Consider the following 27,835-nt stretch of genomic DNA (forward strand, 5'->3'; position numbering starts at 1 on the left):
TCTTCTTCTACTTATTGTAACCCAGATGTTATTTTCAACTTTATTGAACAGTGCAATTGCTATTCCCTTTTTTACTGCTCATGAGACTGATCACATCAGATCTCTGTAGTACTTGCCTTCTTAGGATAAGAATTTAAGATCATATTATTTTCTATAACGTGAGCATCAGCAAATAGAAAATTAAGGTTATGAATGTCATAATCTCGTATTCTTTCTTTCTGACTCGCATTTCATTTTGCAGTTCACAAGTCATTATCTGAGTTCCTTAGCTTGCTTTTACTCAGCCACTCTCAAAGAACAGGGTAGTCATCCTAATCAAACTCTCCATGTTTTAGCAAAAGCGTTTTTTCTCGTGAGGTGTAGCTATAGTAATAGGAAGGCTCATATTTCCTTTTTTCTTTTCAAGCTCTCAGATTAGCTACTTATATTTAGATTTTCCCATATGACCTTTCCATTAAACTTTTCCAATGAACTCCATCAGCTCACATTAGATGTCCCTGATTCGTCACTTGTTGGCTTTGCTTAATCAGGAAGTTGAAGCTGCTGTCACTGTCACCACTTCAATAAACCTCTCCCTCAGCCTGAATACAGTAATATATTAGTGGTTTTTTTTAATTGCAGAGAACTCTTAAATGTAAAAATAATGCGCATGCATAGAAACTTTGCATGCGCTTGCATTTTTAGTGAACCGGTGGTGGGTTTATTTGAAACCCACCACTGAACCTGATATCACATGATGTTTTGCTGCCTACTCCAAATATTAGGTCTTGGCCTTTTAAATTGGGTGAAGAAAGGACATTACTCTAGAAATTTGAACATTGATCAATAGAATTTGCATTTACTATCCATGAGTTGCTGGGATTGTTTTGTGATGCCTTCTTAGTTTTTCAATAACGAATTGCTTATCACGGGTTTCTGGATGTGTGCTTCTATAATAATCTCAAATCCAGCCTGCAGGAAGAAATTGATGGATGGTTTTGGAGGTGGTGGTGGGACTGCAGCTGCTATGAATCTTGGAGGAGTGGCTTATCTAGTTTCCTTTCAATCATGTTTCAGTCCCAGGAAAGGGACTGAAATGATTGCAGTCAATCATTGGGAAGATCAATGAGAGGGTATTTTGATGCTGGGAGTGCAATTATTTGATCCTACTCAATCTCTCATTAGCATCTTATATTATCAACCAAGGTATTTTGTGAGAGTTGTGGAGGGGACACACACACACTATTTTGCAGTAGTTCCATTCCTTCCTGCATAGGTAATTCCAGTCAATTTTTTTCCTGTATAAAGCATGATATTGACCCATCAATATGCTGAGGATACATAATTATATCTTAATTGTGGACCAGATAGGAGATCAGGTAAATGTCTGGAGGCAGAAATAGACCATATAGGACAACAAAGTTGAATTTCAACATAATGGAGCTTTTCTCCTAAAGCTGTCAGGGTTAGTCACAACTCCTATCTTGACTCTGGACTGAGATCCGCTTCCCCTGGAAAAGCAAGCCCCAATTTAGGATCTTTACTGGGCTCATGGCTTCTGTTTGAACAGCAGGTGAAAGATGTGGCCAGAGAAAACTATGCCCAGTTTTGGTTAGCATACCAATTGTAGCATGTTTTGAAATGGGAGGTACTGGCAGCAATGATCTTCATGATTCAAAACTAGACTATTGTTTGGGACTGACTTTGAAAAAAAGCCAAAAACTGCAACTGGTCCAGCTTGCAAGATGGCAGGTGAGAGCTGTTTCAGCAGAGATGCATCTATGTTCATGCTGCATTTGTTGTCACTATGCTTCTGAATACAATTCAAAGAGCTGCTCTTGATTTATTGAGAGTCCAAGATTCCCATGAGACCAAACAGAGTTTGTTCATCCTGTATCATCAGCTACGCTAGGTGCCTTCTCTCAGGATGTTGAGGGTGGGGGTTCAGGACAGGCTTTGGCAGAGGCAACATGGTCACTTTGCAACCCTCTGCCCTTGTGGTCCATATAATTTTAAGAGGAATAGTTGCTCCATGGATTTGGGGAACTTGAACAGACTATCTTTTGTGGCTTTTCTTTCAGATGTCTTAACTCAGAGGTGTCAAACTCGTGTCATCATGGCGGTATCACGTGACTTATCCTGACTTTTTCCCCAGCACTTGGCACATCTGGCCTGTGGACTGTGGGTTTGACAGCCTTGTCTTAACGGATTGTAATTATTTTACCAGGCTTTTGGCTGGAGCCTGTAGAATTGGATGGGACTTAATTCATAAATTATGTATGAAAATAAAAAAATAAAGCACAATCAGTTGCAGTGTGGTTTTTACTTCCCAGCTCCTTCTCCCTCTAAGCAACTTGCTTGACAAAAAAAAATACTGGTGTTCAGGAACTTGCAGTGAATTTTGTAAAATAATGGTTGATCTAATGAATTTGGATTTTATATTGTTTTTCTCTCATGGTTAATGATTTTATTATTGTTTCTTTAAAGTTGTCTGTCAACTGTTCTTTTGAAATCTAATATTCTGCATCTAAGGATTATCCACCAGAAGGAAAAGCTTGTATCTAATTTTTTTTACAAAGGACCAGCTAGAGTCCCAGGGCTTTTATAACAAGTAAAATATAAAATTCAGGAAGATTCCCTAATCAAGTGAGCAGATAAAATCATAAACAGCAGTTTAGCTCATGTGGGACAAATCTTCAAGGATGTTTATAACCTGTCAGTATGATGACTGCATTACTCATGAATCATGCAACACATGCTCCGGTCCATTTTCCTCACTATTATCTTCTAAAAAGTCAGGTTTGTTTCCTGATAGTTTTTGTAATGAATCTTTTGGGAAATTATACCATCTGTGCACTGCTGAATAGGTTGTCTTCCAATATTTTTGTAAATGTTTGCTAGTTTACTTAGGGATGCTGCTCAGAAAAATCCCAGGCTCCCTTTATAAATTTAAATCCGATGGGAAAGTGAGGTTTCGTTCCATTTTATTTTTTGAATTAGGAGAAATTGATTAAACTAAATCATATTCTTCAACTGGAAAATTTACTAAAGAAATGGCAAAACCTTAAGAACATAATGGAAAAAACATGAGCATCCTGATCTCTATGGATCAGAAGTTGTAAGGAGTCTGTGAGGTGCAACTCCTTTGGGCAGGTGTAGGCAGAATCCAGGGGAGGTATGAAAACTTTAGTTACATTTTTACAATAAATACATTTCGCTCCAAAAGTTTCATTGTATTGCTTTCATTGTTCATGTGTGTATATTTTGCTGTTGGATTTTTAAGGAAAGTTTCTGTACATTAATATTACACTAAAAGAAGTTGTGATGGCAAAATATTTAGGAATTCCTGTTATAAACCTTGGAGAATAGAAAATAAATGTTTCTTTTCATTTAAAAACAAGATAACATTAAATATTCTGAAACAAAGCAACAGCTGTTCAAACTCAGGCACTTCAGCAAACAGAACAGTGAATTAAATACAAATACAACTGCAGTTCTGACTTGCAGTTTGAACTTTACTGGCCAACCAAAGACACAAGGGGTGTCTAGAAATGCTGACTTCAGAATACAGAATAACAGAGTTGGAGAATCTTATAATCCAGGGGTCCCTAACCCTCAGATGGTGGCCTACTCCTTGGCCTTGAGCCATTCAAATTGGGCTATGGAAGTGGGGGGCGAGTGTGTATGTACATCCCCATTTGCAGGAACAGCAGTCAAATGTATTTGCACAAGAGGCAGACAGGTGTCATACCCCTGTTGGAGTCTGACTCCAAAGGAGAGGAGGAACAGCTGACAAGGAGTGGGAGTGTGGCTCGGGTGGTTGTGGAGGAAACTGTGGAAGGGCACAGGCTGGATGGGCATTCAGAGGAAGACCCAGACCCATCCCCTCTTCATCCTAGGGCATGCAGGGAGGAGCAGATAAGGGAGAAACGTGAATGGCTAGGTCTAACCGGAAGGAAGGAGTCCTGATCCCCTTCATGGGCTGCAGCTTGGAGGGTTGTTTAAAAGGACAAACTGCGCATGGCAAAGATGCTGGAAGCAAAGCGTGCATTCTTATCTGAGCTTATCTGTGTTTTGGCTTCCTCCCAGCTGTGGTTGCTGCATTATCTGGTAGAAGTCTGCAATTAATTATCCTTGTCTGCCGTAGTAATTCCTTCAGTGTGGTTTGTGTTGGGTTTTTTATTTTGAATTAACTTTACTTTGGGTGTGGACTGCATTTACTCCCTCCGTAAACTGTTTTCTTTAAGAGTTTGATATCCAGCCGAGGATAATTGGACACTGGGGCCAAGTTGGAGGTATTAAAGGGACTTTCTTCTATTTTTGTGACTTGGTTATTTTTGTGTCACGCCCGGGTCATTGCACATGCCTGTCACTTGCGTACATGCACACTTGCCTGCCACTCACATGGATCCATCCCCTCTCACCCCTCTGCTGGTCCACAAAGTCAGAAAGGTTGGTGACCCCTGTTCTAGTCCAATCCTCTCCTCAAGCAGGAGACCCCAGGCTCTTTCTTTTTAAGCCTCCAGTCCAGTGATGGAGCATCCACAACTTCTGAAGGCAAGCCATTCCACTGGTTTATTGTTCTCATTGTCAGGAAATTTCTCCTTAGTTCAATAGTTTCAGGATGTACTTAACATGGTCCTGTTCTAAACACTGGATTTTGTACTAGCCTTTGGTACAATGTTGAACCGTATGCCAATACAGGAAAGAGGATCCAGGGTAGATCCTGATCTGTGTTCTTTAGATAATGTTAATGATTAGAAAATTTAGTTTGTACTTGTAAAGAAGACTTTGTTTGCTTCTTTGTACATATATTATGACATAATGTTTGAAATTCTAGATAAAGATATAGCAAACCCCATTTCAATGTTGGAAAGGACCAGAAGCATCGCAAGCTGCTGAGTAATGACTAAGATCTAGGAACTATGGTGCTTTTTAATATATTGTTTTAAAGGTTTCTTTAATCAGATTGCAGTTAAAATGATAAGTTCTCTCTGAATCAGGAATCATGTATTAATTTGGATTGCAGATTATTCATGGCAATTGTACCCCAAGGATAAGGACCTATTGAAAATGAACTTTTCTAAACTTTTAAACCAATCAGAGAAAGCTAGCCACAGTCTCATGCATATGCTGGATGCTGTTTCTGCTACATTAATCCAGGATAGAGCAACATGTGATGTTGGCATTTGTATTCTTTTAAGGATTTTTTTTTTTTTGCCAGAATGCTTTTCAATTCTCATGTTTTATTTTTATTTTATTTTTATTTATTTATTTTGATTTGTCAATCGCTTACAAGATAATAGGTACAAGTATATACATAGTTATGAATACATGAAATGGGTACATATAAGAAAAATAAAAGAAACAATAGGACAAGGTACGGTAGGCACATTGGTGCACTTATGCACGCCCCCTACAGACCTCTTAGGAAAGGGGTGAGGTGAATAGGAAACAGTCTAAGGTTAAAGTTTTTGGGCTTTGGGGAAGAAACCAGAGTCAGGTAGAGTATTCCAGACATTGAACACTCTGTTGCTGAAGTTATATTTCCTGCAATCAAGTTTGGTGCGGTTAACCTTGAGTTTATATCTATTGTGTGCTCTTGTGTTGTTATGGTTGAAGCTGAAGTATTCATTGACAGGTAAGTCATTGCAATGTATGATTTTACATACCATACTTAGATCAGACCGAAGATGGCGTAATTCAAGGTTTTCTAGGTCTAGAATTTCAAGTTTGGTGGCATAAGGTATTCTACAACGAGTAGAGGAGTGGAGAACTCTTCTTGTGAAATATTTCTGGACTTTCTCAACTGTGCTAATATCAGATACGTAATGTGGGTTCCAGACTGATGAGCTGTATTTGAGTATTGGTCTAGCAAATGTTTTGTATGCTCTAGTTAGTAGTGTGATATTACCAGAGAAAAAGCTACGTAGGATTAGGTTAACAACTCTTAATGCCTTTTTGGCTATGTAGTTACAGAGGGCTCAAGCACTTAGATGATTAGAGATGAGTATTCCAAAGTCCTTTACAGAGCTTGGATCATCAACAAGGTCTTGACTATTCACCTTGTATTTTATTTTCTGGGTTTTTTTTGCCAATATGTAAGACAGCATTTATTTGTTGAGATTTGAAGTTGCCATTTGTTTGATCATTCTGATACATAGTCAAGATCTTTTTGAAGGGTAGCAGTATTGTCTGTGGTATTGAACAGCTTTACATCAGCGAAAAGAATGCAGTTGCTCTTAATATGATCACAGAGGTCATTTATGTTCCCAGCCAAGTCCAAGAAAAGTTCACTCTAGAGGAAAATAGTTTTTCCCCTTGAGTCAGTAAATTTTCTCATGGAGACAAAATCAAACTAGCATCATTTTTTCCAACATGGAAACTTTTTATTTCAACTTTTAGTTGAAAGGACCAGGGTTGGGATTCTACCAGTTCGTACCTATTCGCTAGAACCGCTAAGAAGTTCGGAGAACTGGTTGTTAGAAGAAATTACTGGCCTAATCCTTTAAGGAAGGCAGGAGGGAAACATTCTGGGGTTGCTTACAGAAACTGCCTCTCCGTTAACCCTTATTACATTCTTGGCAGGACTAGACTTCCTGTCTCAGGAACTTCTCTGGAGTTTTTTTCCCCTCCTTTGCTGTACTTTGCTTGTGTGGAGTGACCATTCAAAGTTACAATGGCACTGAAAAATGTGACTTATGACCATTTTTGCACACTTATGACTGTTGCAGCATCCCTACAGTCATGAGAGGCCAGGCAAGGAGATGCATGCCTCGATGTGAGTGCTAATGAGTTGGCCACACCCAGCCAATAACAGGACCACTAAGCCATGTCCACCCAGTCACATGACCATCAAGCCACACCCACCACCTAAGCCACACCCACAGAACCGGTTGTTAAAAAGTTTGAATCCCACCCCTGGAAAGGACCCTTTACATAGAGCATTGGTTTGCGTGAAACAAACTTACTACACAATTCACTAGACTTGCAATGTTTCCTATCAGTGGGAATTCCAGGCGTAGTTTCCCAGGTTTGTAAGCTTCAAATCCCAGAATTCCACTGCCAATATGGTCATTGATGAGAATTCTGAGAGATGAAGCCCACAAACCTGCGAAATTACTGAGGCTGGGAAACACTGCACTAGAGAAAGTGAGATCCCTAGAAAATATGATGTTTTAGAACAGAATGTGATAAAATTTGCAACAAAGGCAGCCCCCGAGAAAATTATTTTATGATCCAAAGTGAGGAAATCAGGAAAAGAAATGACAAATGTTTCTTCATAGATGTTATAAAGTTGATTTTTGGGTACTGAGCCAGAAATTTAATCAATTAACAGCATTTGCCACACATTATTGCACTGCTGTGACTATTATCTTGATTGTTTTTAACTACACATTGCAGACACCCCTGTGTTTCTCTCTCCCTGTCTCACTGTGGTATTTTAGATCAGCAATTAACAGCCTTGCTCAACATACCATTTGTGGCAAACTAGAGCTGCAGAGAAACAAATCACAACTAAAGTTTCATGGAAGGTTAGGGATCAGAATAACATAGATGATGCTATGTATCCCACTTGGGATGAGAAAAATTATAGTATGAATAACCCAGTTGTTTCCCAACTTTGTCCACATCCTAGAGTAGCTTAAAAAAACAATGGACAACCAGTATTATATCTGGCATTTGTGACCTTAACTTTTTTATTTTATCACAGTAGCTATCCTGTTAGCTTGAACCCAAGTTTTGGAGAAGCAACATAGAAATGGATGACAGGATTATTTAGACAGAGGGAAGTGGAAGTTAAGAACCATCTAATTTTCTCTTTGGGCTCTGATAGAATTAAGGATTAGATGGTCTTTGTCCAGATTGTTCATGCATTTCACTCTATGGGAGCTACTTTCTGTGTAATTGTGGTTCCAATTAAAAATGTTTTATTCATGTAACATCAATTATAAATATTACTTCATATAATAATGGATTTGCACAGACAGAGAATATAACATCATAATATAAGCACATTAGAGGAAAAATAAGGGGCAGTTTTCCTATGGAGACCTCCAAGTACTCTACATTTTAATATGTATTAATATAAGCAAGTTGTTTCCCTCTTAGAAGTCACATTTGTGTGATTTCATTTATACAACCCACCTGTGAGGGAGATGGGTGATTTCAAAATTTGATAATAAAATAAATAAAATAATGTTTCTGACATTATATACAGTCTACAATTTTAGGAGAAATGTTTAAGATAAAGTACTTATGGAAGTGGAATATTATCTTTGGCTGATTCTAATTTTTTTGCAAAGTCTGTATGTCATGGAGATTCTTTGGAATAATAAAAAATATTGATGAACTAGAGATGCATTCAAACATCATTTCAATTTGAAAATCTTTAATACATCATCAGCATCATTTAAATTACTGCAATTGAAGAGCATGTAAGTATATGATTTAAATATTTTTAGAAACAGGATTTTTACTAACCAGATTACTTAGCACAGATGTAACTGGATTTTGTAACAGCTAGGAAAGCCCCAAATCCCTGAAGTTCTGTATATGGCTTGCTGTGTCAGGGCAGCTTTGCTCTAAGCTTATGTGACATGACATTTAACAAAGCCACAATGTGATATAATTTTTATAATGAAGCCCCATTTAGGGTATAGCTTCAAGCTGCAACAGTGATCGCATCACTGGATTTTCATAAGCAACCCGGTGGAATATGATTCAGCTTTGTTTCCCCATTCTGCTAATATACAGCCTTTTATCCTGCTATGATGATAAACTAATTAAAGGATTAAGGACAATTGGAAACACAATTTTCCTAAATATGTTTGATAGATGTCAAGGAGCAGTAATGGGGAGGAGTTGCGCTCTTTCAGGTTTCTGGGAATATCATTGGATATAGTTGAGGTCAACTGGAGACACTGCAACATTTGGAATATACATTATTGGAATGATATATGAAATATTAATTTTTGATTAATCCAGTTATGATATAAACCTGTGAGTGCTTATCATACCTTTATTTTTTTTTGCATTATAATTCTACTAACTGAAAATAGTTTTTTGGCTAAGGAAAATCATAATTTAAAAATCCTATTCTCATAGTCTTTAGGTTGTCTGAGTTAAATTTCAAGGGACTGCTCATCTTCTGTATCATAAATTGTGACTTGTCTCTATTACAGTTACCCATCCAGTTTTCTAATCCCCAAATTAATAAACTTTATAGGTACCAGACATCTCGGTGCGTATGCCAATGAAGAAGGTTGCCCATCATTCACATACTCTTTGTGAGTTTACAAATAATAGCCTTTCCTAATGAAGCTACATTTCTAAGCGTTGTCAAAAGCTTTAAAAATTGGATAACATATTTCTTTTTATGTATTGAAAGCTTACCATTTTTGCAGACTGGACAACACTGTTCTGGCTCATAGACTGGGTTGACACATTCAGGGACGGCACAATCTGCTACAACACAGTGAACTTCATTGCTGGGCTCACAACGGCACCATTCACATGGCGAGGGCTGGGAACAAAGCTCAAATTAGCCCATTTCAACCCTTCTGGTAGTTCAGTAAACAAAGACACTCTAATCTTGACTTATACATTTCACTTAACTTATTCTTTGTTCATATTTGGATAATACAGTGTATATATACTATATAATGTTATAAAATGGCCTTCATTTTATAGATAACTTTTTGGGGTTTAACACTAACTTATTAAAGATATATCATAAAGCTCCATAGCAAACTTTGATCCTGCTGCCTTTTGTGGTCATGGAAGCTTCTGACTAGTTAAAGGCTTAAGAGTTCACATTATGTGACATCAAACTTGCTTTTATTGCTTGTGTTTTAACACCTGAGAACTACCACTAGTGCCCTGCAATTGGCAGGAATGCCATGCTGCCCTCAACTAGAGGTGACATTGAGTTTCAAAATATTACTCTCAGATTTATACAATTATCAAATCCCTCCATTTGTGGCTGCCAGCACATCTTTCAGGAATTAATTTCACTGGCTAATTGTGTGCTGTATGAAGAAGTATTTTGGTCTGTTCGAAATCTTTGAAGGAAGAGTTTTGGACCCAGCATTCTGAGAGAGGAAGCAAAACTTCTCTCCGCCCGCTTTCTTCACCCCATGTGTGATTATATACACTTTGATCATGTCTAAGATGGTATAGAAAGTCCACAGGATCTACTTCAAGGAGCTCTGTAATTCTGTAAATAACTTCCCAGCTCTGATCCCTCCAAAGTCACAAGGACTTCTCAGAGTGGAAGCGCTTTTTCATTGGAACTACGGTTTTATAAGTGCAGAAAGAAGGCTGCTTTCACCAAAATCAGTACAAAGGCTTTAAAAATGGCAATTGCAAACTTTTCAGTAAAAAAAATGGTTTAAGCTGTGTATTAATTATTATTAATAATTACATCTTTTAAAGGAAGTAGCATAATACATTTCTTAGAAACTTGTGCTGCAGTTGTCCAAATATATTTCTTTAAAAACTTGGTTTCTAAAGTCCATGTAATTTTGCTGACTTCCAGCACACAGTTCTAATTAATTTATTTCTTTTGAAAAGTGGATTTAATTTAGCAGTTTCATGAATCTGAATGCTGTAAAGGGGGAATTCTTTAGAGAACATCAATGACTTTGGGTTTTTTTTTGTTATGAATGTGAAATCAATCAGTTTAAGCTTGCAGGAATACAAGATCATAAAGGGATAAATTCTTTATAACTTCATTGCTCTAATATATAGAAAATGTCAGCCTTCAAGATCTTCCTCCTTTCCTTTGTTTCTTTTGGGCTGCCATGAGTAACGGGGGGTGGAAAGTGTTGAAAGTGTTAATAACTGATATTGTATAAACTGGGGAGGGTTTCTCATTCCTGCTTAGCTTTCTCTTCTCTGCGCAATTGCAAACCTTTATCTGAGTAAGCCAAGATCAACTAATCATCACCACCTGGAGATGTCCACATGCTGAAGTTCACAACTTTTAATTGGAAGAACCGTTTGAACTATTGGGGGTGGGAACATTTCACTCCCTTGATATATGTGACGTATGTGCCTATTTCCCTAGATTCAGAACTTTCTCATTGCTACCACTAACTTCCAGTAACAGATATCTTTTCTCTAATTACAAGAGTCTAAGTATTTCTTTCTTGGATTTTCAACGGAGCACCAACTGACATTATTCTGAATCTCACTCTACCAGCCCACCCAGAGAGATAACGCAATTTCTTCCGAGCGGGTCTTGAACATCATGTCAACTCCAGCCAGTGACCAAGGAGGGCAAGACTCGCTCCTGCTAGAGGAAGTAAGAGAAGCTGACTTGTTAGCAGAGCTCAACATTGAGGAAAAACCAGCTGTAAAACCCAAATGGTCATTGGGAGTAGGTTGGAAGGATCCTGAGGAGCGCCCCCCCGCCCCAGGAGTCATCATTACTCGTCGGCGTGGAAGAGAGGAGCCAAGGCAAGAGAGGGAAAGAAAAGATTTTTTACTAAATCAAGCCAGTCGCCTCATAGATGAAGCTCTCGGAGAGCCTCACACTGAACAAAGGTATGAGGGAGAGGAGTGGGAGGCAGCCCCAGCCAGAAGAAGCCGAGCAGCCATCCCCATAAATCAACCTGGGCTAGCGCAACAGCAAGCAGCAGCCCTGGGGCCCTCAGGGGAAGGAGTAATTGCCAGAAGACGTAGAACTCCAAAGTTGCCTCCGTTGGAATTAAAATATGGGGGGGATCCCAAGGAGTTAGGATTTTTCCTAGCACAAGTTTGGAGCTCTATGGAGGAATACGGAGGGGATTTTTCCTCAGAAGCAGCCAAGGTTAGATGTGTTACCAGGGCTCTGGAGGGAACAGCTGCAAAATGGATGGTGACTTTGCATAATGATAATGCTCCCCAGCTGTTGAATTATAACCTGTTCATGACTGCTCTGAGGGCAAGGTTTGAGGACCCACTGGCGGAACGTAAGGCCAGGATTAAGATGAAGACCATAAATCAGGGGTGGAGATCAGTGGCCAACTACACCCAGGAATTTAGAGAGCTGGCGTGTCATATTCGAGGCTGGTCCCAAGTAGCCCTGATAGAAGCATTCAAAGATGGGTTAAATGAAGATATATACCAGAACTGCATTGCCAGAAGAGACCCCAATGATCTGCAGATGTGGTACATGATGGCAGCAGAGGTGGAAATTGATTTAACCTGAAACAGACGTCGGGGGGGGCTCTGGTTGGAGCAAGCTCTCCCCCGCATGTCCTCAAGAAGCCTTCAAACCCCAAAAGGGAGGGATGGCAGCAAGACTCAAGACTACTGTCTGCTTCCGATGTGGGAAGGAAGGTCACCGGGCTGCAGACTGTTGGGCCAAGTTGGAACCGAAGGGGGTGCCAAGAGGAAAAAAAAACCTGGAAAACCCTCAGTGAAGGATCGTGAAATGGCTTAAGATGAGGGAGGTTGTAGAGGTCGACCATCCGAAGGGAGACAGGCTGGGAACTCCGACCTTCTCTGAAGAGAGTGACATCGATTCAGAAGACGACTCATTGGTAAGTCCAAACAAGGGCCCTATGACCATTCCAGTGCAGTTAACAGTACCCATATCAGGGGCCAAGGAGGAAATGCCAGCCTTGCTAGACTCTGGGTGCACAAGATGTGTGATCAGCCCGGAAGTAGTACAGAAGATGGGCTTAAGACTAAAACCTTTAAAAATGCCCATAGCCTTTTGCCAATTAGATGGATCAGTGGTGGGGGGCGGTCCTGCACATTTCATAATGGAACCCATAGAAATGACAATGGGGAAGCATAGCAAGACTCTGTGTTTTATTGTGGCCCCTGGGATGGAACAGCCACTAATACTGGGATTTCCCTGGCTCCAGAAATGGAACCCCCATATCAATTGGAGAAGAGGGTCATTACGTATATGTACCGACCAGCGCCCAGAAGGGGAGGGGCGTTCTCAACCAAAACTCCAGAATCCTGTTGACCTAGCTTCCACGGGCACCGAGGAATTGAAGGGGGGGGGGGAGAAAATTCTGAAGGAATATTGGGACTTAAAAGAAGTATTCAGTGAAAAGGCCTCAGATGAACTTCCCCCTCATCGTTCAACAGATTATAGTATTGAATTTTTACCTGGGGTGAAACTCCTGAAACCTAAGCTGTACTCAATGACACCGCGAGAATTGGAAGAACTGTGGTCATTTATCGATAAAAATTTGAAACATGGTTTCATCCAGCCCGCTAGACCCCAGGTAGCGGCCCCAGTACTGTTCCGTGAAAAGAAAGATGGCTCCTTTCGCTTATGTGTTGATTATAGAAACCTGAACGCCATTTCCATAGAAAACATGTACTCCCTCCCCCTGATGAAGGACATGCTGGCCCACCTGGCCAAGGGGAAGATTTTTATGAAGCTCGACTTGTGAGAAGTGTACTACTGGGTTCGAATTAAGGAAGGGGACGAATGGAAAACTGCCCAATAGGTTGTTTCCAGTTCCGTGTTCTTCCATTTGGCCTACAGGGGGCTCCAGCACTATTTATGCAGATGATTAATCAGGTTTTACATGAACATTTATATAAGGGGTTTTTGGTCTACCTTGATGATATCCTTATCTACACAGAGACCTGGGATGAACATGTGAAGCTAGTGTGGCGGTTGGAGCGGCATTGCTGCAAATCAATGAGAAGGGGATTTTATAACCCTGTGCATATACGTCCCATAAATTATCTGAAACCGAAAGAAGGTGGGCAGTGTGGGAAAAAGAGGCTTTTGCAGTTCGTTGGGCCCTACTCACTTGGAGACATTTCTTGGAAGGAGCAAAACACCCGTTTGAGGTGTGGACCGACCATAAGAATTTGGAGGCCTTGAAAAGACCTTGGAAGCTGTCCCCCAAACAAGTTTGCTGGGCTCAGTACTTTAAACGGTTTAATTTTTCATTGAAGTACATTCCAGGGGGAAGGAACTTCATGGCGGATGCTCTATCTAGACTACCTCAATATAATAGTGCTCGCCAGGAAGTAGTACAGCCGATTGTCCCAATCGAACAGTTGGCAGCTCCAGTAGTTACTAGAGCCCAAAAGAAGAAGCAGGAAGTGGATCTATCGAATGATTTGTCTGTGCAATTAAAGGATGCTCTAAAACTCGATAATTGGTTCCTGGCTCATTCGAATAACTGTACAGTTAGAGATGGACTGACCTGGGTGGGAGCCAAGTTATATGTGCCAGAGAAACCAAGGAGCCAAATCTTACAACAGGCTCATGATTCTAAAGCAGCTGGTCACTTTGGGTTCGTGAAAACCTTACACCTAGTTAAGCGGCAATTTTGGTGGCCTACTTTGAAGAAGGACATTGAAACCTTTGTAGCTAGCTGTTCTATTTGTGCATCAGCCAAGAGACCTCTTGGTAAGTCAGCAGGGTTGTTACAAAATGTGGCTAGACCAACGGCTCCATGGAAGGAAATTTCTATGGACTTTATAGTGGAATTACCCGAAAGTGGGGGAAACACAGTTATTTGGGTGGTAACTGATTTGTTTTCCAAGCAAGTGCATTTCATACCTTGTTCAAAGGTATCTACAAAAACGTTGGCTAAACTATTTATATTGCATATCTATAGATTACATGGGGTTCCTGAACCCATAATCTCTGACAAAGGTGTTCAATTTACCTCGAACTTTTGGAAGGAGTTCCTGAAGTTATTAGGCTCTGCCCAGGGATTAAGCTCCACCCACCATCCCCAAACCAATGGGGCCTGTGAGAGAACTAACGTGGTATTGGAGCAATACCTTAGATGTTACATAAATTATCAGCAAGATAATTGGACTGACCTATTGCCATTCGCTGAAGTGGCATATAACAATTCTATCCATAGTAGTACTGGATTTACCCCCTTCAAGGTGGCGTCAGGACAAGACTTTGTACCCATACTTGAACTCCCTCGTGAGAGGCCTAGTATTCAGTCATTGGATGAATGGATAACACAACTCCAGCTTAATTGGCCAGTAGTTCGTAAAGCATTGGATGATGCACATCGGGCTCATAAGAAATTTGCAGATAAAAAGAGGACTCCACAAAACCCATATCAAGTGGGCGATAAAGTCTTTTTGTCCACCAGATTTCTACAAACCACTCAAAAGTCAAAGAAACTTGGTCCTAAGTATGTTGGTCCTTTCTCAATTGAACAAATTGTTAACCCTGTGACAGTCCAATTGAAATCGCCTAAAAGCCTTTGACGAATTCACCCGGTTTTCCACATTAGTTTGCTAAAACCTGAACATACTTCCGATCTGAGACCAACCCAGACCGACCCTCCTGTACCATTGCTTATTGACGGCGAACAACATTTTGAAGTTAAAGAGATTCTAGACTCTCAACGACAAAGGGGTCAGCTCCAATATTTGGTTGCTTGGAAGCATTTTCCTTTGTCCCAGGCTGAATGGGTCAACAAAAAAGATGTTAGAGCCCCTAAGCTTGTCAGAGCATTTCGTTCTAATTATCCTGATAAACCCTAGATACGTGTCTCTTTTATGTTAACTGGTTAGTTGTGCCTTTTATCTTTCCCTCTTTTACAGGACTAATGTCTTTTTTCTAGGAGGGCGAAATGTCAGCCTTCAAGATCTTCCTCCTTTGCTTCTTTCTGGCTGCCATGAGTAATGGGGGATGGAAAGTGTTGAAAGTGTTAATAACTTATATTGTATAAACTGGGGAGGGTTTCCCATTCCTGCTTAGCTTTCTCTTTTCTGCACAAGTGCAAACCTTTATCTGAGTAAGCCAAGGTCAACTAATCATCACCACCTGGAGATGTCCACATGCTGAAGTTCACAACTTTTAATTGGAAGAACTATTTGAACTATTGGGGGTGGGAACATTTCACTCCTTTGATATATGTGATGTACGTGCCTATTTCCCCAGATTCAGAATTTTCTCGTTGCTACCACTAACTTCCAGTAAAAGATATCTTTTCTCTAATTACAAGAGTTTAAATATTTCTTTCTTGGATTTTGAACGGAGCACCAGCTGACAGAAAGGAAAAAAAAGGAAAAAAATGAATTATAATGGAAAGAAGTATACAAAGGTGAAAGCAAAAAGCACAACATATGTAAAAAAATAAACCTCAAGATTAAACCATGATCTGATGGAAAATATTAGATTTTAATCCATGTGGGTATGATACAAGCTACAATAGGTGGAGGAAACATATTTCATTACTCCAAGGTTTAAAATCGGGTGGTGTTAAAAAAAGCTACACTCCATGAAGTCTAAATCTATATTTCTTCATATGTTGTGAAGTCTAAATATTGAAGGGATAATTGTATTTCTGCTCATGAATATTAACAAAGGAGAGGAGAAATAAAGACAATGGGTTGACAGCAAAGTAATAAGAATGTCTTTCTTCCTTATGTTAAAATTCAAATTCTGTTCTTTCCTTTTTAGGGAAATGACAGCTTACACTGTATCTTTTGTTTGTACATTTGTACAGTCTTCTACTAATATGGATTTGGAATCACTTTGCAGTGTATGTTTGTCCACACAGGTTTTAGGAGCAACCACAAGACAGTTATTATTACTTGAACGTTGCAATGGGTTGTTATAGCTATTGAAAGAAAACACCATTATATACACAATCCTATTGGAGGGAAATGGTGACTCTGCTGTATCCAAAGCCCAGGCATATAAGTCCCCCTGCCCTTCAAGTGTTTTTCTTTTCCATAACAGGTAAATCCCACTCTGTTTTATAGAAACTTGGTGACCCCTGTCTTCAAGATATACCAAAGGCATGGCATGTAATGTCATGTCATGTCTCTGTTAAAAAAAAAAAGAAGAGGAAATGGTGTATGGCAGGATTGCCCCAGGAACATTAAAGATTTTTCTAAAAGAATGTTTTGAAATATTTTAACTGGGTAGCCATTTTTGTATTTCATAGTATAGCAGCCAACATAATTGCTTTACTTTACTTTGGAATAAAAAGCTGGGATTACTATCTGAATTCCCTTGAATAAAAACAACCAAGCAAGTCTCCAAATTGCACTAGGTAATTCATACAACCAGTTTGAAGGAATGCTTTCCAAAACAATGAACCCTGGAATTAAATATCTCAATTTTTGAAAGAGTGGCTTTGTTCTGTTTGTTGATTGCTAATTGTGCAAGTAGGCTATTTCCAAAGACCAAGTCTCAACTTTTCCTTTTGATAGTGGTTGGCTAATCATTATTCTTCTGTGTTAGCACTCAGGAGAAGACATATATTTTTCATTACGAATTCTGAATGGTTTTACAAACTAATCCTGAATTCGTGCAAGCAAAAAGACTTGCAATTCATTTCAGAAATGCTCTCAGTTTCTCATGAATTGGTTCCCTAAAACCTCATGTCAACTCTAAAATTAGCTGCAGTATTTAAAGCTTCTCCAACTTCTTCTCATTGTTAGCAGCTTGCAATCCTTATTTTCACTTACTTTCTATGTAACTTTTGCAGTCAAGGTAAATATTTGTTGTCCTTATCTTAAAAGCAAATTCTATGCATTTACTCAGTTTTCATTCCATCTTCATGAAGCTTTTTAATTCATTTATTTGTTTTTGCTTGGAATGATAAGGAAGTAATAAGCTGGTTTATGACTATAATAACAATTGATTTTTACAGAAGCAAAAATAATATTTTGTTAAAGAATTGACAAAAGAATTACTTTCATTACACAGTTCGTTGACTGTGTCCCTCAAAATGTTAAGTTAGTTATTGTTTTATAATGCAAGAGATTTTGCTTATTTGCATGTCCCATGGGATCTGTTTTTCATCCTCATATAACACCTATTTTTTGACAATATCAGGAGATGTACCACTCCTTTCCAGTAAGGCTATGGCCTAGTTGTTATATATTGCATATAGAAAAACATCAAACAGAAACAATGACACCAAATGACTTTGCTCTGAGTAAATGAGACATGACAGATATGGAGGTTTTTTGGTTCTGCAGTATGATATCTGAAAATAACTTAGAAGAGAAAAATGATGTTCTATGATATTGAAAGCAATTGTCAAGATCAGAAAAAAAATCATACCATTCTAACTTTTAAGGAACTTTTTAAATTTCAAAGATCAGCTTCGAGATCTTAGAAAACACATTATGTTTATCCCATTATATTCAGAGGTAGGAACCTGTGGGCTATAAATCACAAGTGCTTCTTTTCCCACAAACTAATTTTTCTTTATTATGAAATAATTTCCTATCAACCATTGCTAACATATTTTTGCCTTTTGTGAAAAAATAGTGCAAATCCTTCCAGAACCATTAAGGCAGGAGAATGCCTCCCTCAAAAGCTTTTATATGCCATATACATAAGCAAGAACCATTAAGACTGCACACTAAATCACCTTAGAAATATACAGTAGAACCTCTGGTCACAACCTTAATTCATTCCATAACTTTGGTTTCAACCCAATTTGGTCATGACCCAACCTAATTTTGGAAATTTGGCACTTACAAAAAAAAAATGGTGTGGAAGAGGAAATCGGCCATGAAAAAAAAATTGTGAATTTTTTGGTCGCAACCTCATTCGGTCATGGTCAGAGGCATTTGTGACCAGAGATTCTACTGTATGTTCTATTGATTATGTATCCTCTGGAAATAAAATTTTTTATTTTTTTGTTTCTATATACACACCATTGTGTGAACAGTGTGGTTCCACATCATTTTACATTTTAAAACAAACATGACAATAGCTTCACATTAATATTATTAACTTTCCTACACAATTTGATATTAATACATATTATTGATCTTAATTATTCAATATTCTCATGTACTATTTTGTGTCAGTCTATATTCTTAACACTTATCACTTCTTTTATTATAAATTCTATATTAGTAGTCATATTTGCAGTCTTTAACACATTATAAAATTCAAATAGCCATTCATAAATTCATATTAATTTGTATTTTCTATTATTTATCCCCTTTTTAGTTCTTGATTGTGCCATCATTACACTTAAAATTAAGTTTCTTCCTATTCCCAGTTGTAATAAAACAAACAATATTCATCTATTAACATTTAATGTGTTATACCATTCTAGTAATACTATACTCCCCTTTATATGTTAGCATATTTTACTCTTATTTTTAAATCTCTCAGGTTCCACATTTTATTTCTTTTCTTACCTTACAATATTAATTTCATATCTGTTACAGTTAACAATTATATATCTTTAATAATAATCCTATATTAAAACATTAATTCCATTTTTATTACAATTACCATATTAAATTTCATGTTTATTACAATTAGCAATTACATATCTTTAATGCTAATCCTCTAATAACATATTAATTTCATGTTTATTACAATTAACAGTTATACATCTTAAGTAATAATTCACACAATCATGTGGATTCCTTATATCTCTTATTCTTATTAAAGCATTAATTTGTCACTTCCTAGCTTGTCTCCCATTTTCTATTATTTTTTACGTTTCCTCTTAATCACTCCTCCCTTCTCTTTTAAATTCCATTGTTTCTTTTTCAAATATCTAATTTTACCCCTATCCTCTCAATATATTTTCTCTGAGATTCCATTTCCTGTTGTTTTTCCCTTAAAACGTTCCCCCCTTGTTTTATTGCATCAATCATTATCATATTAAACTTTATTTCCTTGTTGTCTTTTTGTTTCATTTGTTGTTCCCTCTGTTTTGTTTCTCTGGTTATAATTCCAGTTAACTCCTCCTCTTCCTGGATTTCTTATTTTCTTTCTGTTGTTTATTTTTATTTTATTTATTTATTTGGTTTGTCAATTGCTTACAAGATAATAGGTATAAGTAAAACCATCCATGAATACATGGATACATATAAGAAAAAATTAAAAAATAAAAGAAACAATAGAACAGGGACAGTAGGCACGTTGGTGTGCTTATGCATGCCCCCTACAGACCTCTTAGGAAAAGGGTGAGGTCAATAGTAGACAGTCTAAGGTTAAAGTTTTGGGGGTTGGTGGAAGAAACCCCAGAGTCAGATAGAGTGTTCCAGAGACTGACCACTCTGTTGCTGAAGTCATATTTCCTGCAATCAAGTTTGGTGCGATTAACCTTGAGTTTGTATCTATTGTTTGCTCTTGTATTGTTATGGTTGAAGCTAAAGTATTCATTGACAGGTAGGACATTGCAATGTATGATTTTATATACCATACTTAAATTGGACCGAAGGCGGCGTAGTTCTAGGTTTTCTAGGTCTAGAATTATGAGTCTGGTGGCATAAGGTTTTCTGCAAAGAGTAGAGAAGCGGAGAACCCTTCTTGTGAAATATTTCTGGACTTTCTCAACTGTGTTAATATCAGATACGTAATGTGGGTTCCAGACTGATGAGCTGTATTTGAGTATTGGTCTAGCAAATGTTTTGTATGCTCTAGTTATTAGTGTTATTACCAGAGAAAAAGCTATGTAAGATTAGGTTAACAACTCTTAACACCTTTTTTGCTATGTGGTTACAGTGGGCTCTAGCACTTAGATCATCAGAGATGATTACTACAAGGTCCTTGGCAGAATTTGGATCATCAACAAGGTCTTGACTATTCAGCTTGTATTTCATTTTCCACTTTTTTTGCCAATATGTAAGACAGAGCATTTATTTTTGAGATTTGAATTTGCCATTTGTTTGACCATTCTGATACATAGTTGAGGTCTTTTTGAAGGGTAGCAATATTGTCTATGGTGTTGAATAGTTTTACATCTTCAGCCAAGAGAATGCAGTTGCTCTTAATATGATCACAGAGGTCATTTATGTAGAGTATGAAGAGAGTTGGTCCTAGAACACTGCCTTGACACCACTGTTGACAGGTACAGAACTTGATAGGATGCTCCCAATTTTGACAGGAATGCTTCTACTCAGTTATGTAGGTGTCCAGAGATACCGTAAAATTTTAGTTTTAGGAGTAGTTTGTCGTGTACCACTGAATCAAAGGCTTTACAGAAGTCTATGTAGATTGCTTGTGTCTCTGCTGCTTGCATCCCCATTTCCACCTTTTCTACTATGCCCTGTATTTTGTTCAAAATGTCCTCAAATCCTCTATTCATAATGTCTTTTATAGCTTGTAGTTCCAACACAATTTCTCTACATATTCCACTCATCTTTGTTCTTGTTTATTTCTTTTCTTATTTCAATTGTCCAACAATAAACCAAGCCTCCTTTTTCAAGCTATAAGTGTAACATCCAGGAGTTTTTAAGTCCCAAAGTTAATCAATCTATTTCTTTTAAGCAATCCAAGGGTAATATATTCATAAATTTCTCCACCAGTTAAGTTTTATAGTGTAGATTTCTGGGGTCCAAAGTCACTTCTTGCAAAATTTAAAGTTCTTGTATCTTTATATCTCCAAATTAATCGGTATTCCTCTATAAATTCAATCTTATATTAAAATCTTCAAAGTCACTTTAATAATATCTCTGGATTTTTGGGAATATGTTGTTTAAGCAGATGGCGCTCTTAAGTCCCATTCCAATTTTAACCGGCTTTCTCCAATTTTAAAAATGACAATTCAAAATAATAAGATAATATTTATTTCTAAGCTATATGGTTCCAGCATTTTAAAATGCGTATTTAGTACAATATCTGTCCAATTTAAAGTTTCAATTTTCTATATTTTCAAAAAATTTGCCTTCTCCCTTTAAAGTTCTTCTCAAAAGACTTGAATTGTCCCTTTGAAAATAACAGTGAGTTCCTTTTCCCCCTGGAAAGTCTTTTGGGGTTAAGTTTTAGGTAAAGCAGATTCTTCTCACCCAGATCCAAACACCGTTCACTATCTCCACTCCAGCACAATACTTAGGTGTTCACAGCTGTCCCTACTGGTGGTTGTTTTGACCACCCTCTTCTCTCCATTGTGGCGTAGAGGGAAAAGGCTCCGGAGTTCCACAGGAGAGTTCCATTCTCTCCTGGGACCTCACAGAGCACTCCTCCTTAGCTTCACTGCCCCTCCAAAGAGGTTTTTGATTCCTTCCAGAGCCCACAAACAATGAGAAGCCAGTGCAGGAATGGAGAACTCTGTTTCTCTGTTTCTGGTGTCATTGCGACATCAGCAGGAAGTATTGATTACTTGTCCTGAAACAGACAAAGAGGCTGGCAAAGAGCAGAAAGAACTTTTAGGTAAACAGAGTGCAAGTACTCTCGCCCTCCATATCCCTATCTAAACAAAGAGCACAAAAGGTCTGTTATCAGGAAAAGAATGGTAGGATTTAAACCCCAAAGGATGACATACACAATATACCCCCTCTCACACACCAAGCTGGATTTTCAGATTCTGTAGTAGTTGTGTAGATATAGCTACACTGGTTTTATCTAACTACTGAGACCTTGAAGATTCTGCTATTAGCTAGTAACTTATTATAGGGGATCATGAAGCAGCCTACTAATGGTTTTCAAGATTTCCTACCACTGACTTGGTTCCCATTACACAACTTTCAATGTTAAGGTGCTGCTGGTTGATTGAGAGGGCGATCAAAATTCATTTCTCATTGAGCACTGAATAATGCATAACCCAATAGTAATTAATTATGGAGTCTAAGCACAGAGTATTTTTATCTGTATTTCAAGAGCTGAAGTGCTTTCATATTAACCCTCTGAAAAATTAACCCTCCTTTTACAAACAGGATTAGATCAGATTAACAGAGTTGGAAGGAACCTTGTAGTCCAACCTCCCCCTCTGCCCAAACAAGAGATCCTACACCATTTCTGACAAATGGCAGTCCAATCTCTTCTTGAAAGTCTCAAGTGATGAAGCTTCCACAACTTCAGAAGGCAAGCTGTTCCATTGGTTGATTGTTCTCACTGTCAGAAAATTTCTCCTTATTTCTAGGTTGAATCTCTCATTGATCAGTTTCCAACCATCAGTTTCCAACCATTATTCCTTGTCTGGCCTTCAGGTGCCTTGGAAAATAGCTTGACCCCTTCCTCTCTGTGGCAGCCACTCAAATATTGGAACACTGCTATCATGTCTCCCCTGGACATCACAGAAAATGGTTGCTTGGGGTCAGGATATCACAGGATTGGCTCCCTGGAAAACAATCCTTTTAACTCTTCGAATGCTTGTTGACATTCAAGTGTCCAGTTTAGAGGTTGGTTGGGCTTGGGTTTGGGGTTTGTCCCCTTTGTCTTTAACAAAAACCCTTGTATAAGTGCTCATACAGCATCTTGTTAATGAGTTGCATAAACATGGTTGGGGCTCCCAGTGGCCCAAATGGCATGGCCTTAAACTGGAAGCTGCCTAATGGGCAGTTGAATGCTGTTTTCCATTCATCACCCTCTTTTATCTGTACATAGTAGTCGGCTTCCTTAGAGGTTTAGTTTTGTAAACACCTTTCCCCACACCAGGTAGTAGAGCATGTCCTTCATGAGGGGAAGAGGGTAGATGTTTTCTATGCATACTGCGTTTATTCCATGAAAATCAATGGAGAGCCTCAACTCCCCCATCTTTTTTCTCTTTAAACCAGGCTTGTCCAACCCGCGGCCCACGGGCCGCATGCGGCCCAGGTCGCCTCATAATGCGGTCCAGTGCCCACCCCAACCTTCGTGCCAGAGCCAGCGAGGAGGAGGAGGAGAGGCAGGCGCGAGGCGGGCGCCAGGCCAAGCAGCAAGAGAAAAGGCGGGCGCCATCAGAGCGCCACCTCCTGCTGTTGCCGCCCCCGCCGCTGCTGCTTCTGCCCCCGCCGCTGCTTCTGCCCCCGCCGCCACCCCCGCCGCTTCTTCCCCCGCCACTGCTGCTGCTTCTGCCTTCCAGTCCTGCTTCATCCAGCCGGGCCATTTGCAGGAGGAGAGGTAGGCGTGAGGCGGGCGAGCTTTCTCCCCCCCCCCCGCAAAATTTGGCCGAAAATAAACTGTGATAAAAAAACTGTGATAAAAAAAGTGATAAAAAATAAATAATTTTTAATAAATAATAAATAATAAAAACATCTCACTAACTTCATTTCCAAATAAATTTAATATGTTAACTATGTTTTCTATGGTTTTTGGGGATGATCGGGTATCGTTACTGTTATTTTATTTTATGTGCGGCCCAAACCAAATTTTCATCTTCTAATGTGGCCCAGGGAAGGTGAAAGGTTGGACACCCCTGCTTTAAACAGTACAAGGGCTGTGACCTTAGATTTTGCAGGCTGGATGAACCCTCTTGCTATGTTGGCATCAATGTACTTCCTCGGTTCATCCATCTCTTTAGGGATCATCAAATACATTTTTGACTTTGTGCAATCAGTGGGTCGATATGGGGGTAGCATATTGCACTCATCTTCACTAAAAACGCCTACTAAATCTTAGTATTCTTTGGGTATCCTTGGGCAACTGGGCAGTACCTCTGTGGTGGAGGCCACTCCCTCCTTCTGGTTGTACTCAGATGGCCAGTTCTTAGTTTGCAAAAGGAGGGGTAGCAGCCTATCTTTATTTTATGATAGCCATCTTCCCATGTAATTGTGGGGCCCATTTGTCTAGCCAGGCTAAGCTGAGGGTGAGTGCCTTAGTTATTTTCAGGGTGACTATGAATTGTATAATTTCCCAGTGTCGCTAGACTACCCAGTTGATTGTTCCTGCCACAGGACCGGCTCCTTGGGTTGGGCACCACTCCAGAGTATGGCCTCTACTGCGTCTGCTTCTGTTACCGCAATAGCCAATGGATAGCATATAGTTCCACAAACATCCTCCAAAATAGATGCAGTAGCTCCCTCAGGGGTCACCATTCTCTGCTCCATTTTCCCTCAGTCTTTGCACTCCCTGTTACTCCAGGGTGTGTTTGGGGCTCAACACCCTGAACAGCGAGACCACTTTGCGAGAAGCCGCTGGAATTTTCTTAATTGGAGATTCGGGTTAATGTCAGCATTCCAAATAAACCCTCAATGCAATTCAGAACTCCGAGACAAAGTCCATCAAAGTAAGAATTTATTAGAGAAGTCATGTTGGCACATCTGGGGAAAACCCGAATCTGAATTCCTGCATTTCCCCCCCTCCATACTAATGCTCACACCCTGCCCCATTTAGTGATCTTCACATCACATGGCCCAATCATCTCTTGTCTCAGCTGCCACCAAATTTCAGTCACTCCCCTTCAGGTGCCAGCAGCATGCCCTTGATTTCTTGTGAAAGAATGTTGTTATGGCTAAACTTCCTTCACTGCTCTCCCATTCTCACCCCTGCTATGGCAGCCCTGAAAATCTGTCCCAAGATGGATCCGGGGCTGACATTTATGGTCCAAAAGGTGTCAAAACTGATCACTCATGTTCTTACTATGCACGGGGAATGCCTTGTGTATAAGTAAGATTGATGATACAGTTTACATATTCTCTAAGTTACAAAAGAAGCCTTATGCAAAAAATCTCAATTGAAGAAAGTCACAAATGGATAGTATAGGTAAAATATTATAGACCCATCTGGGTGATGATCAGAGCATACAGAAGACTGTAGTTTGGGATATAAGTGGAGTGAATGGGTAAAAGTCTAAATTAACACAAGAAATAAAAAGTAAGAATAGATAGACATAGAGATACATGATGATAGATAGATAGATGGCAGATAGGTAGATAGATGCTACATAGATAGAGATAAACAGATGAGAGAGACAGAGCGAGAGCAAGAGAGAAAGAGAGAGAGAGAGAGGGAGGGAAAGATGGGGAGGACAGGGTGGTCTATGTTGAAAAAAATCAGACATTCGGCCAGTATAAGATCTTGATGGACATTCTGACACAATGTCATGGATATTTTGTCAAGGAGCACCACAATCACACTGAAGGGTAGAGACAAGACCCCACTTAAAAAATGAGTCCCGGCAGATGCCATGTTGGGTACGAATCCTGTTCAGAGTTTGACCAAAGCTGGCGAGGAAGGTCAAAACCTGACACCTTTAGTGTAGGGTCATCTATGTAACTGCCTGTATCTGGGTGTTCAGCAGCCCATTTGGCTTTCCACTGTGTGTTGATGTCAAAATGATTAGGCAGCTGTTGAGCAAGTGCCAGAGAGGGCTTCCTGGATGCCTGCCAATTGATAGAGGAGAAAGAAGTGGGTTTCTCATAATTTTGTGGTACTCCTTCACTAAGGCTTCCTGCCTTCATACAGCTAGTGGCGAAATGTGGCTCAAGACAGGGAGCCAACAAGTAGGAGTGGATTTTATGCAACTGCTTATGGTCCTCACTGTATCATTTAATCTATCATCGATCTTGCTAGTGATGATTATAGGGTGATGATTATCACAGAGTGATGATTCTTGGATACTATGCTGTATTGAATGGCTATGGTAGAAGAAACAGTAATGCATTTTATGGAAAATCGTGCAACTTTTTGAATGAAAATTTAATTCTTTAGAATCTAAAGTTTCGATGGTGTAAGTTACTTTTGAATTGTTCTGAATAACTTCTCTGCATGTATATGCACAATTTCTCAAATTAAAATTTTAATTTACATCAATTTGATTTTATGTTTTTAATAGCAATAGCAATAGTACTTAGATTTCATATTACTTTACAGCTCTCTCTAAGTGGTTTACAGAGTCAACATATTACTCCCAACAATCTAGGTCCTCATTTTACCAACTTCAGAAGGGTGGGAAGGCTGCAATAATGCATTGTAACCACTGCATTACCACAGCTCAAATGATTGTGATTCTTCAATTATTTATTGAACATTGATTTCAGATGTGAACTAGATCTTGATTGATTTTTACTGCAGCAAACCAGTTTAAGGCACCAAGTTAGAAACCAGTTAAGTGACCTTGGGCCAGTCACTCTCTCTTAGCTCTAGAAAAAAGTCAAGGAAAACCACTTCCAAAAATCTTGCCAAGGAAACTGCCATGGGACCACTCTAGATAGTTGCCAGGAATTAAGTCTCATGCAAAAACATAAAATAAACACCCACACACATTTAATGAAAGTTCTAGAAACTGAGCACCAAGAAGTGAAATTATAAATCAATAAGAAAAAGTATCATGGGCATAAGTCCGTTGCACATGCAAACTCAATGCAGTTTTATCTTTAGTTTCTACCAGAAGACATTATATAATATAAAATCATACTATATAAAAATAAGACCCTACATTAAACTGAATTTTAAATGAAAGAAGAGGCCCTGCAGTGGGTCTACTGGAAGCATTCACAACAGAATTTACAAGAAGAATAACATAGTCATGGAAAAAATTCTAACAGTGTTGTGATTTGCAAAATATGTGCCATACATATATCCATACTCATAGGAGATCCAAAGTATATCTGTATCAAATGTAAACCAATTGAAAGACTTGAGGAAAAAGTTAAGGGTCCAAAGGAAGAAGTAAAGGATTTAGAGAAAAGTCTAGCCACCCTGAGACACAAACAACAAAATGAGAAACCCCAACTTAAGGAAGAAGACTGTAAACAAACTGAACACAGTAAGGAACAATTAACTACCAGAGAAAATGAATCTTTAAGATAGACCAATGGCAACATAGAAGAAAAAAAAAGTAAGAACATTGTCCATGCAGTCCAACCCAGTCAAGTCCAGTCAAGCCCCTTTGGAACTAAACAATCAATTTCATAGCCTCCCCTTGGAAGAAAGCATGCAAACATCTGGTGAAGAGACATCATCAAGTGTACCAGTGATATGAAGAAAAGTAGAGCAGACTTCCCCAAGAAAAAAAGGGATGTGTTGGGGATAGGAGATTTACTACTCAAAAGAACAAAATTAGCAATTTGTAGATCGGACAATATTTCTAGAGCAGGGGTTGCCAACCTTTTGGACCTCATAATTTTAAATCCCAGGGACCACTAACCAGTCCTGTGGGTATGGCCAAATTTGTGGGTGTGGCTTGGCAGTCATGTGACTGGCTGGGCATGGCTTGTATGTAAATATTATAAATATTTATATAAATATTGAATTTTTTATAAAAAAAGAGCAACTTTT

At 38.9% G+C, this 27,835-nt stretch overlaps 1 protein-coding gene across 3 annotated transcripts in view; it reads right to left on the reverse strand.

The window, feature by feature from the left end:
* The window catches only part of VWC2L (von Willebrand factor C domain containing 2 like), a 130,540-nt gene that overhangs the window by 83,941 nt on the left and 18,764 nt on the right, over positions 1-27,835 (reverse strand). For 2 of the 3 annotated variants that reach the window (XR_015740693.1, XM_026707823.2), the window contains exon 3: positions 9,376-9,505. The exons of the other annotated variant lie outside the window; for it this stretch is intronic. Coding sequence is in view for 1 of the 2 variants with exons in the window: in XM_026707823.2 (XP_026563608.1) it covers positions 9,376-9,505 (130 nt within the window). In the remaining variant the exon portion in view is untranslated. The remainder of the gene's footprint in view (positions 1-9,375; positions 9,506-27,835) is intronic. 3 annotated transcript variants of the gene reach the window in all.

This window comes from Pseudonaja textilis, chromosome 1 (genome assembly GCF_049901715.1).
Source record: "Pseudonaja textilis isolate UNSWEBS1 chromosome 1, rPseTex1.2, whole genome shotgun sequence".
NCBI classification, from domain to species: domain Eukaryota; kingdom Metazoa; phylum Chordata; class Lepidosauria; order Squamata; family Elapidae; genus Pseudonaja; species Pseudonaja textilis.